General features: G+C 46.2%; 1 protein-coding gene across 1 annotated transcript in view; it reads right to left on the minus strand.

Moving 5' to 3' along the window:
* LOC109315999 (maltase-glucoamylase, intestinal-like) overlaps positions 1-12,315 on the minus strand; it is a 137,219-nt gene that overhangs the window by 19,511 nt on the left and 105,393 nt on the right. Inside the window, exons 17-18 of the mRNA XM_019543962.1 lie at positions 8,144-8,228; positions 471-527 (exon numbers count right to left, since the gene is read on the minus strand). Coding sequence (XP_019399507.1) covers positions 471-527; positions 8,144-8,228 — 142 coding nt within the window. The remainder of the gene's footprint in view (positions 1-470; positions 528-8,143; positions 8,229-12,315) is intronic.

A 12,315-nucleotide genomic window follows, 5' to 3' on the forward strand; every position in this document is an offset into this window, starting at 1 on the left:
ATACCTGTCTCGGTCAGTTCTTCTGACTTACATAGTTCATGGCAAAAAATTTTTATGCACAAAATTTTGTATTCTTGTGTGCAAAGTAGGTCTGTCCTGATCTGTATGCATGAAAGCTGTGCAGCATGCTGACCTGATGATTTACAAATGCAAGAAAAGTACATGTATAGAAATCCTGACAATTGTGGAGAATTTTTGGAATTGCGGAAATTTTACAGATTGGTCTTGACAACTTAGCCCTCTGTGTTTTAGTGCTGTACATACCAAAAATAGAAAACAAAATGCTACTGAAAACTGGGTAATTTTCTTGCTCAATTAGATAGCCTGGTATAGAAGGGGTTTTATATTATTTCTTTACTACAGATGCTAAGAAAAAAGACAACTGAACAGAGCCCTCAGTTATTTTTCTTGGACTGAAACATTTTACTTTATGTTAAAACTATAAGAAATGGAACTTTAAAAATACGTACTGTATAGTAGTCAAACCAGGATGCTTCTGGAAAATATACATCCACTGCTCTTGCTCCCTGTAATTGTCATAACATGATTAAGTATTTTTAAATTTTTTAACATGACATCATTAAATTAAGTTTATGATCTTATTTGGTGTCTGTATGGTCAATACCCCAGATCTTGAATATTAATGATAGCATCATTAGGATGGCAATGTACTTGCACTGAATAATCCTCTGGTGCCAGTCATCTGTGTATATCTTGTTTGGCTTGACTCACTGTATTTCCACTGCATGAATCCCTCACACTGTTAGCTTAATTATTTGAACTTAGTACCCGTTCACAGGTCCTGAGATCCTGCAGACACAAACATGTTTGATTTCCATAGGACTGCTAAATGTCACCATCTGCCAGATCAGAGCCATCAGGTAACAGAGGTTGGTAACAGCCCTAAACACAGGTTAGTAACAACACTAGAAAGTAAAGGCCTCAGGATAGGGCACGAGACACCTGTTTAGACTCCCGGATTTCTTGAGGAAAGGGACAGGAAACGAGTTTTGGAAGAGAAGAGCTATTACTCTTCTATACAAAATTTTAATAATAAATAATTTCTTCTAATTGTAAAAAATAGGCACAAATTCCCATGAATCTAGTGGCCCATTGGACTCAGGCACACCAGCTTTCCTGGCCAAAATAACACAAGGGAGTGATTACATCTGGCTGCCTTTGACTCCCCAGCCCACAAGATCACCCAGTTACAGCTAGGTTGGCTGGGGGTGTTTTTTCATACAAGTTTAAGCAAAGCTCTAACACATCTTTGGAGGTGTAGTGAGATACCTTAACCCAGGGGTGGGCAAAATACAGTCTGTGGGCTGTATCTGTCTCACCAAGGCATTTTGTACAGCTCACATCAGGGTCCTCAGCCCCACCCAGCCCAGGCGCAGGGGCCAGCCCAAGCAGTGATGCGTGTGGCCAGTCCCATTGCCCCTGGGTGGCACGGCTGCCAGACTCCATTTGCGGCAGGCCCCACAGTGGTGGCTCCTTCCAGACGCTGCTGCCTGGGACCCCAGCCCATCTGCTCCACAACCCCCACCTCTGAAGGTGCCAGACAGAATGGGTGGGCAGGGTCTCTATGGAGACTGGCCTGGGATTCCCACAGGCAGGGGGCACAGCTGGGCCAATGGGAGGAGGCCACGGGTGGTTAGGGAAGTGGCATCCAGGAGCAGGATGGACAGGTGGGATTTGGAATTAGGATTGGGATTGCCAGGAGATGACAGCATGGGGCTGGGGCATGCGGGGAGCAGATTGCAGCTCTGCCCTGGGCCCCAGCCCTTCATTGTCATGACCTCACAATCCCAATCCCTGGCTCCATCTTTCATAGATTCCTAGATTTCATAGATGTTAGGGCTGGAAGGGACCTTAAAGATCATTAAGTCCAGCCCCCTACCCAGGGGCAGGAAATCAGCTAGGGTCAAAGGATCCCAGCAAGATAAGCATCCAAACAATTATTGAATGAGTCCAGAATAGGTGCCTGCATCACTTCTGGAGGGAGTCTATTCCAGGTCTTGGGGGCTTGGACCATAAAGAAGTTTTTTCTAATGTCCAGCCTAAAATGGTCTTGTAGGAGTTTATGACTGTTGGTCGTTGTTTTTCCTTGGGGCACTCTGGTGAACAGATGCTCTCCCAGATCCTGATGTACACCCCTTGTATACTTATAAGCAGACACCAGGTCCCCCCTGAGCCTGCACTTTTCCAGACTGAACAGTCCCATGGCTTTCAGCCTTTCTTCATAAGGCCTGTTCTCTTGCCCTCTGATCATGTGTGTGGCTCTCTTCTGGACTCTCTCAAGCTTCTCAACATCCTTCTTCAATTGTGGAGCCCAGAATTGGATGTAATACTCCAGCTGTGGCCTCACCAAGGCCGAGTTTGCAGCGGGAGGATGACATCCTGAGATTTACTTGAAAAGCATCTATAGATGCAAGCCAGAGTTTTGTTTGCTTTACCAGCTGTGATATCACATTGGTGGCTCATGTTCATCTTGTGATCAATCATGACCCCCAAGTCTCTTTCAGCTGTGGTGCTAGCAAGCATAGCACTGCCGAACCTAAAAGTATGCTGCGGGTTCCCCCCCACCCCCCAGGTGGAGTACCTTACATGCATCGGTATGGAACATCATCAAGTTTGTGTTTGCCCACTTACTAAGTTTTTCCAAGTCAGCCTGGATCACTAGCCTGTCCTCAGGTGTGGATGCTATGCCCCAAAGTTTAGTGTCATCAGAGAACTTGGCCAGTGCACTTCTGACATCAATGTCCACATCATTGATAAAGATGATAGAGAGACCCGGTCCAAGGACAGAGTCTTGGGGGGTGCCACTGGTCACAGAGAGCCATAAGGATTTACAGCCATCAACCACTACTCTTTGAGTCCAACCTTGGAGCCAATTTCCCAGCCATCGGACTGTGATGTAGCTGAGGCTGCAGTTGGCCAATTTTTCCATGATGAGGTCACGTGACACCAGATCAAAGGCTTTTTTAAAGTCCAGATATATGACGTCAATCTCCCTTGTCCAGGTGATACATCACCTGGTCATAGAAGGAGATGAGATTGGTCAGGCAAGACCTACCCGCAACAAACCCGTGCTGGCTATCCCTCAGGAAGTTGCCCTCAGCCAGCTTATCCAGAAGGGTCTCCTTGATCATTTTCTCAAGAATCTTACCAGGGATTGAAGTCAAACTGATTGGCCTGTAATTCCCAGGAACTACTTTCCTCCCTTTCTTGAAGACGGGTACCACATTGGCCTTCTTCCAGCCTTCAGGTACTTCACCGGAGCACCACGACTTTTTGAATATTTTGGCCAATGGTTGGGCCATGACACCTGCCAGGTCCTTGAGTACCCTGGCGTGTAATCTATCAAGACCAGCTGACTTGAAGGTGATCCTTTACTACATCAACACTGATGCTGGGTATAATTACACAATGACCCCAGCCGTCCCACATCTTGCTAGGCAGGGCAGTCCCATTGGACTGGTGAAAGACTGACGTGAAGTACCCATTAAGCAGGTTGGCCTTTTCCTGGGTGTCAGTTATCAGCTGTCCCATTTGGTTAAGCAGGGGTCAAATGTTACCCTTGCTTTTCTTCTGACTCCCTACATATTTGAAAAAGGACTTTTTGTTATCCTTGATATGTGAAGCCAGATGGAGCTTGGTTGCAGCCTTGGCTTTCCTGATCTTCTCCCTGCAGGTATGGACCAGGGCTGAGTACTCCTCCTTAGTGGTAATTCCAGCCTTCCATCTGGGTAGTTAACGTCTCCCATGACAACCATGTACCGAGAGCGTGCAGCCTCAGCCAGTTCCCTGGAGAATTCCTGGTCCAGCTCTTGCTTCTGGTTAGGAGGTCTGTAGTAGACTCCTACCATGAGGTCCCCTGTGCCACGTTCCCCATGTATTTTGATCCAGAGGGACTCCGGTCACCTTCCCTGGATGCCAATGTCAATTTGGAGTGACGTGTAGCTGTCCTTGACATAGAGAGCTACATCCCCACCCCTTTTATCTATACGATCTCTCCTGTACAAGGTATAGCCATCTATACCTGTGGCCCAGACATAGATGGAGTCCCACCAGGTCTCCATTATCCCTATGAGGTCATAATCATTCTTGTTTAGCAGGAGGACCAGTTCTTCTTGTTTATTCCCTAAGCTCCTGGCATTGGTGTGCAGGCAGGCAAGTGTCCCATTGGGGACCCCTGCCTTCCCTACAGCTTGTTCTGGAACTAGGGTAGGGGTGGGTTCCCTTGAGTGCCTTAGCCTGCTGGGTTTACAAGGGTTGCCCAGTGGGCTTGCAGTGGCGATAATCACCCCAACCCCTGGCAGGCTTAGTTTAAAGCCCAGTTGAGCAGGTCAGCCAGTCTGGCTGAGAAGAGCCTCCTCCTCAGCAGAGTGAGGTGGAGGCTGTCTCTCCCCAGCTGACCACTGCCTCTCTCACCAAAGAGTGGACTTTGATCATGGAAGCTGAAGCCTTCACGATGACACCAGCACCACCGTCTTCGGTGGACTACCTCAACCCGTCTCTCCCTCCTCATTCCATGACCCACAACAAGGAGGAGCAAGGAAAGCACCACCTGTTCCCCCAACCCCCTAATCCCCACTCCCAGAGCCCTGTAGTTTCTCATGGCATGGCTGGGATTGCTCCAAGACATGTCATACATGCCCACATGGATAAGGAGCATAGGGTAGTGGTCAGAGGGCCGGATAATCTTTGGGGTCCTTTCTGCTATGTCCTGGATGTGGGCCCCCAGGAAGCAGCAGACCTCCCAGGCTAAGGGGTCAGGGCAGCACATTGCCCCCTCAATCCCACTCAGGAGGGAGTCTCCCATGATGACCACTCTGCGTTTCGTCTTAGGGAGAGTACGGGTGGGTGATCCTCCCTTGCCTGCAGGATCTGGCATCTCTGCAAGCTCTACTGGGGCTGCAAGAGGTTCATACCTGTTGCAAAGCCCCAGAGGGGAGGGGACCTTGGTGTGGCAAGCCTTGGGGCCCTTGGTCACCTTGGTGCCCTTGACCACCTTGGTCCAACCCCCTGGCAGGACAGTATGGGAGATCCCCGAGTCCTCCCTTGCCCTGAGAGGTGACCTTGATCTACCCTCCACTTCCAGGGGGTGAAGGGCCTGACAGTAGGAGTCTGCCTCCTGTTCACCACCCCTGATGGCACGTAGTCTCTGGACTGCAACCTGGAGCTCCTCTATCTGGCACCCCAGAGACTCCAAGTGGAGCAAACCTCACAAGAGGAGGTGGCCATGCTCCCAGTCCCATAAACCTGGAAATGTGCCAGGCAGCCCCCACAGCCAAGAGCCAGAGGCTCTGTCTGCATGGAGGCTGGAACCATGGGTTCCATCTGGGTGGAGGCCTCTGAGGTGCCAGAGGGGGAGGCCAGAGACTCCAGGGGGACCCTCAGGGTGTGACGTGCCCATCCACATCATGCTTCTGGTAGCCAACTACTGATGGGACTGCCTTCCCTGGGGCTCACTGGCAGGGCCCTCCCACTCACCCTCCTGTGCAAACTCCTGCACTAAACTCACACACTGGGCCCAGAAGCACACCGCTTTGTGCATCCTGTTTGTGAAGCTCTGGTGGCATGGCTCCCTGGGGGGCTGAGCCAAGTAAGAGCCAGGGTGGGGCATGAACCTTCTCGACTCCACTCAGCTGCCTCCCTGCAACTCAGCTGCCTCCCTGCAGCTGGGCTATGTCCCTCATCCCTCCCACCATGGGCCTGTGTTTACCTGCGGACAGGTTGGGGCTCATTGGGGGCCCTGGGGTATCTTGAGGGGGGTGGTCCCTTGGCTCAATGGGGAACAACAGGCTTTCACCCATGTGTCTCATGCTGGAAACAGGACCCGAGTGTGGCTTCTGCCATTGCCAGGCCCTTTTTAAACTGCATGCATGAGCAGAAGGGCTGGCTGACACCGCACTGCTCTCAGGGATTAGGGGGGTCCCCCCCCACCAAAAGAGGGGACAGGTAAGTACCCCCCCAACCTGTCTCACACACTGGGAGCCTGGTCACCTGGCTCCCTGGGGGACTGGGCCAAGCAGGAGCCAGGGGAGGCATGACCCTTCTCAGCTCCACTCAGCTGCCTCCCTGCTGGGCTACATCCCTCCCACCATGGGCTGCTGCTTACCTTTGGGCAGGCCAGGGTTTGTCAGGGGTCCTGGGCTCTCTTGGGGGGTCCCTGGGCTCATGGGAATGCAATGGGCTTTCACCCATCCATCTCACACCAGAGCCAGGACCTGAGTCCTGCTTTTAGACACCATTTCCCTCCCACCTGCAGCCCCATCCCATTCACCTGGCCACACACCCTGGCTGTGCAGGTCCCACCTGGTATCCATGGGGACCCCAGGATTGCTGGGTGATGCCAGCATGGGGCTGGGGGTCATTGCAGGGATGTACAGGGAGTGGATTGCAGATCTGCCCTGGGCCCTGGCCCCATGCTGTCACTGCCCTGTAATCCGGATCCCAGCCCCATTTGCCCATCCTGTTCCTGAAGGCCACTACTCAATTTCCACAGCCCCATCCTGCCCCTTCCCATCCCATCCTATCCACCCAGCCGAGCACAGCGACCACTTCAGGAGTTTTGGTGAAGTGTTGCAGGCAGGTTGGCTGGGTGGCATGGGAAGAGGGGAGCTGACCTGGCCTGTGACAGCTAACTAAAACTTCCTAAGTGGCCCTCCAGCCAAAATAATTGCCTACCCCTGCCTTAACTTCTCTGCCACTTATTGCTAATTGTACCATTACTTTATTATATTCCTTTACACATACATGCTTCATTATTTAGCCTCAGAAATAAAATTGGGTTAAGTTTGAAAGTACTCAGGATAAAACTGTTGAAAATACTCAGGAAAAATAGCTTATTCTGGTAAAAATGTGGATCAAAAGAAATGAATGTATTTTTATGAATCAGAATGCGTTGTTATCATAGCATATAATGATGAGAAGAGGGATTTAAAGTCCACCTATTCCTGTATCTTGCCTCAGAGTGGCTTTTTAGTAAAGAGCATGAAGATGTGCAATGGTTTTCACCAACCATTTGAGTCTGGCACTGATTTTCAAGAATTGGCAACTGGCTTAACATCCTGTGAACTCCCCCTGTTAGTTAGCTGCTAAGAATTTTGTGAGATTTAAAGATGACTGACTTTCAGAAGGATCAGAAAGCAATATCCTACTGAGGTCAAAATGATTTTATAAAAGGAATAACAATTTCTGTTTGAACTTCACAGAGGTACAAAGTTTAGATGAAAATGTGTGGCACACAATGGCTCATTTAATACTCTGATAATCAGCACTGGAAAAAATTACACAATTCATCATTCATATTCTAGTAACAGACTCACTGCATACAATAGTAATTTATGCTACTCCAGCTCTAACTATTTAGCATTGGTTTAGCTATTAAAGATATAACTAGATATAACTAGTGTTGCTCAGCTATTTCAGGTAAACTATTTAGTATTGCTTAAATCATGTTTGCAGTATCTAGGTTTGGTGTTGAATATCAATACAGCAACTGTGTAGAAAAATCCTCCACTCTGAGGACTGTAAATAAACCCACTCTGCAGTTAGTATACCAGCATCAGTGCTAGCAAACGCCCCCACACCACTTTGGGAAACAGCCTGTACATCCACAGGATAAAGCATTTTTATATCTACTGGAAGTAAATAAGATGGTCATTTTAACAGAAGAGGGTTGCATTCATTTGCATTTGATGTTGGGGAACTCCTAGCATATTCTTTCAGAGCTTGGGACCCAAAATGTTATGGGCTGGTTTGAATTTAGAGATTGGTTTGTTGTTCTGGCAGCTTTGTCCAGAATTGGCAGCCATTCCTGGTCTCTGTTTTTCCTTCTCTGTGTTTCTTCCTGCTTTCAAACTCTATAATATCCTTATTGCTACAGATGTCCTCATAGAGTGCCATCAGCACAATACAAATTTGCAAATAGCAGAGTCCCGCTTCTGTATGCATAATTGTACTTTCTTTACAGCTTGGTATCTTTTTGAAATTCATTCCTCAGGCATTGTGAGTAGAAGAAAATGTGGGTGAGTAGGGATAATGTATGTGAACTACCCCATACGTGATTTTAAAGCCTGAGCAGTGTTCATGTCTTTAATTCCAGTATTAAAACTTTTAAAATTGCAGTACTTGCCTCTTGAAGAACAGGAGCAATCATAAAAGCAGGTCCCCAAAGAAAAGCCTTATCTATTCCATGAGTCTGCAGATCAGAAGTAAATCTAGTTTTGAAAGGCAGATGCATATTGTTAATTCAAATTTGATTTTTTTCAAATAACTTAGGAAATACTTGGACCCTGTAATAATACTGACTATAACAAGAATTTCCATTCTTTAAGGGATCCTTCAAAATCCCCCAATATTTTCCCTGGCTGGTGGGAAGAAGTTGCACTTTCCTTTTCCCAGTCCTTAGTATTCATAACTTATATTTCATTTATACGGGAAATAAAATTGTCTTAGATCAAATAATTTTAAACATAATTTAAAACAGAGTTGACCCTTAGCTATTCTCATTCAGGTACAGCTATTTTATAATCATGTAGTAGGGTAGATGCCCATGTTTACATCTTTTACTAGGATCCTAACTACTTTGGAATATAGTTTGAGAAAAATGTATTCAGCAGGCAAACATGAAGCACATTCAAAATGTTTCAGGACAGTATTTTTAAGTAAATAACAGGGTTTTCACAACTACTCAAGGTTGCCTGTTCCAGTATATCATCATCATATATAACCTCAACCTTCCTTTCTGAGATGTAGGCCAATTATTTCTTGTCTGAAAATAGATGTGCAGATCTTTGTAATAACCTTTTACATCTTTCAAAGCTGTTCCTATGTCATCTTGCCTCTTAGCCTTTTTAATAGACTAGACCCATTTCCTTCTCCCTTTTCTCATAGGTCACATCTTTGAAGGTTCTTGTCATTCTTGTTACTCTTCTACAGCATTGTTCCAGTTTGTCCTTCTTACTAGACAAAGTACTCTAGCTGACATCTCACTAGCGTGGAGTACAGCAAAATACCGTATTTTCGCACAACCCCCAAAATATAATACGTATTTTGGGGGTTTTGTTTAAAAGCAGAATGAAGAAAAAAATATTTGTCCAGAGTTATGGCAGCATGGAGAAGAAACAGAACCGTATCTACAGATGACTCACCCTCTTTTTCCTGCTTAACTAAAGCTGAAACCCTAGCTGCTGCTGAAGACTGGTCTTCATGGGTGGATCTATGATTCTGAAAAGACTTAAAGCATCTCAAGGGTTGTTAAATAAGACTAGTAGCTAGCAGACATCAAACTTTTCCTAGGAAAGGTTAGCTTGATTAGTGGAACATCACGATCATTAAACATTAAAAAGTAGACATGGTTGTTAACATCTGTGGAGTGAAAAACAATTAGCCATGAAGACAGTTGACTCTCTCAGCTGCCTGAACAACAATGCCACACGTGCTGCAGTGTGAAGGAGGAATCAAAGTAGAGTGTTTCTATCCCAGGCACAAAATCAGTTTCCCTATTTAACAGACATAAGCCAATTTTGGGGGGCTCATTCTGGGGGGGAAAGGTACATGTTGTATAGAAGAAAATACAGTATTTATCCTGTTTCTTATATATGACACTCCTAAAAAGATGTCTGCCTTTTCTGCCTCTGCATCATATTCATCAGTAATATCCAGCATCCAGGCCATGATAATATCCTGATTCTTTTCTGCAGTGCTGCTTACTTAGCTATTCCCCATTGTGTATTTAGCATGTGATTTTTCCTTCCTCATTATAATACCTTCTATTTGTCTTTTTTGAATCTCATCTTTCAGATTCCTGGTCACTTCTCCAATTTATCAAGATCTTTTTTAATTAAGATTCTTTCCTCCAAAGTGCTTGCAGCCCCTCTCAACTTGATGTCACCTGCAAATAAATATATTCTCTATTCCACCGTTCAAGTCATTAGTGGATATATTGAATGGTACTGGACCATAAGATCTTTTTCTTCCTTCTAATATATTCATAGAATTTTTACTTATCACCTTTTTTTACTCCTTCTAGGATGCAACTCATTTGCACCTCAGCCTTTCTGATTTTTCCTTATACACTTGTGCTATACTTTTAAACTCATCCTTAGCAATGTGTTTGTGTTCCCACTTCTTGTATAATTCCTTTCCAATTCCAAATCATTAAAGAGGTCCTGATGCAACCACACTGATCTCTTACTATGCTTCCTATCTTCCCTCTATATTGTGACTATTTCCATTCTGCTTTTAATAAAGCGTCTTTAAGAAATTGCCAGCCTGGACAAATTTTTTCCCTTAGAATTCCTTCCTTTGCCTACCAACTTCCTCAGTTTGCTGACACCTGCTTTTTTGAAGTCTTTTGCCAGTACTCTGATGTTGCTGCACTTATCTTACCTTAGAATTGTGAACTCTACCTTTAGTGATAGTTTCACTAAAAGCACCTGTTACCGTAACGTTCCCAACTACTCCAAATCAGAGCTAAAATAGCCACACTTCTCTAGATACTCCCTTCACCTGCTGACATAAAAAGTTGTCCCTACTACATTTTAAGAACTTGTTGGATATCCTGAGTCTTGCCATATGCTTTTCCAATAGACAGATACCTGGGTAAAGTTCCTTTACTAACAACAGATCCAGTCTTTTGAGTGATCCTGTTAGTTGGTCAAAAAATTACTGTGTTTTCTCACATTTCACACAAAAAATGTATTTTTCTTGTTGCCTCAACCAAACTGCCTTTTGGGATGTCACATTTCCTAAACACTCTGTGCTTCCACAAGAACTTACTCTGTTCACACAAGATTAGGTCCCAGACCTCTGCATGACTGCTATTTCTTTAGTGTAAGTAGTTTTTTTTAGTAGTGTTAGTGTTTCTATACCACAAGCCTCATTAAGATACTACCAGCAGCACAAGTTACAGTGATCAGCTATTACCTGTGATTAACACTGAAATCTGTTCCTTCTGTTTACTAAGCCAGACAGAAGAGACAGTCAACCTGGCAGCTGTATGGCTGCATTCAGGTTTGTTCCTTTTCCAGCCAAGAAAAATCAGCTTGCTTGCTTAAGACACACACACTGATTTGGGGACACTGATTGTTGAGGTGCATGTGATATGCGATCAAATATATACACTATTTCATCTCTTCCTATGTTCATTCTGGCAGACAAGGTTCTTTGAGTAGACTGCCTGGTGAGGGCCATCCCGGCCACAGCGGGGGAGATCACCATGAACCGCACCGCCCTGGGCTGTGAGAGCCAGATGCAACCCAACATGATGATCACCAACGAAGAGGCCAAGAAGGTTGTGATCATGGATGTAACCATCCCTGTGGAGAACCTGTGCCAAGCTTTCACCAACACCCATGCTTGCAGGTGGGAGAAGTACGTCCCGCTGGCCAACTTCCTGAAGTGCTGTGGCTACGATGTGACGGTCGACGAGCTCATCGTGGGAACGCTCAGAGCCTGGGACCACAGCAACGAGAGTGTCCTGCATGCCTGCCGCATCTCCCACCACTATGCTAAACTGATGCACTGCCTCAGGGTGTCCGACACAAGCCGCTGGTCCCGCAATATGTACGTGGAGCACATCACAGGCCACTGCCAGTACTCCAATCCCACCAGACAGACTGCCACTGGACCAGACAGAACCTGACCAGGTTCAGGACCACCTGAACCCCTCTCAGCACCAGATGGACTTCACTTTGAGCGGAATCTCAGCAATGGACCACCCCGCTCCACCTGAAGAGGACCCCCGCGATGAGACTCTACGTGGACTGAGATACTTTCTTCCACCTACTTCCTCCACCGTTACGGGCCATTATACGGGCTTGTGTGCATCTATCTTCTTTCTCTCTCAGCGTCATGAACCCCCTCCTCCCTCCACTCCCCGCCCCTCTCCCCCGGGCTTAGTTGGCTAACATAGTATTTTCTGTAACCTAGTTGCGCTCCCCTCCTCACCTCCATCCCTCTAATGTTAGTCTCTCGCTTGGGCAATTTGTATTTTCCTACTGGCTTTGTCATCTTTTTGGATTCACAATACTAAACATCTACTAATAAAATTCAGTCTTTTATTAGATTAACTAAATAGCTGGAAAAATTGTTGTTTGCAAGCTTTTGGGCACAAACACCCTTCTTCAGGCATAGGGAGAGTCTGCTGGTGTTTTGTGTGTTTTCCTAGGTGGAATAGAAGCCAAAATGCAGGTTTGTGAAAATGCAAATGTGTGGCATGAAGGATCAGAGGAAATGGGAGACAATAGGCGTGAGACAGGTAGGTGGGTAGGTGGGCAGGTTGGGGGGTGGATAGGGAGCAAT

Source organism: Crocodylus porosus, unplaced genomic scaffold, assembly GCF_001723895.1.
Source record: "Crocodylus porosus isolate Cpor-Errol unplaced genomic scaffold, CroPor_comp1, whole genome shotgun sequence".
Classification (NCBI taxonomy): domain Eukaryota; kingdom Metazoa; phylum Chordata; order Crocodylia; family Crocodylidae; genus Crocodylus; species Crocodylus porosus.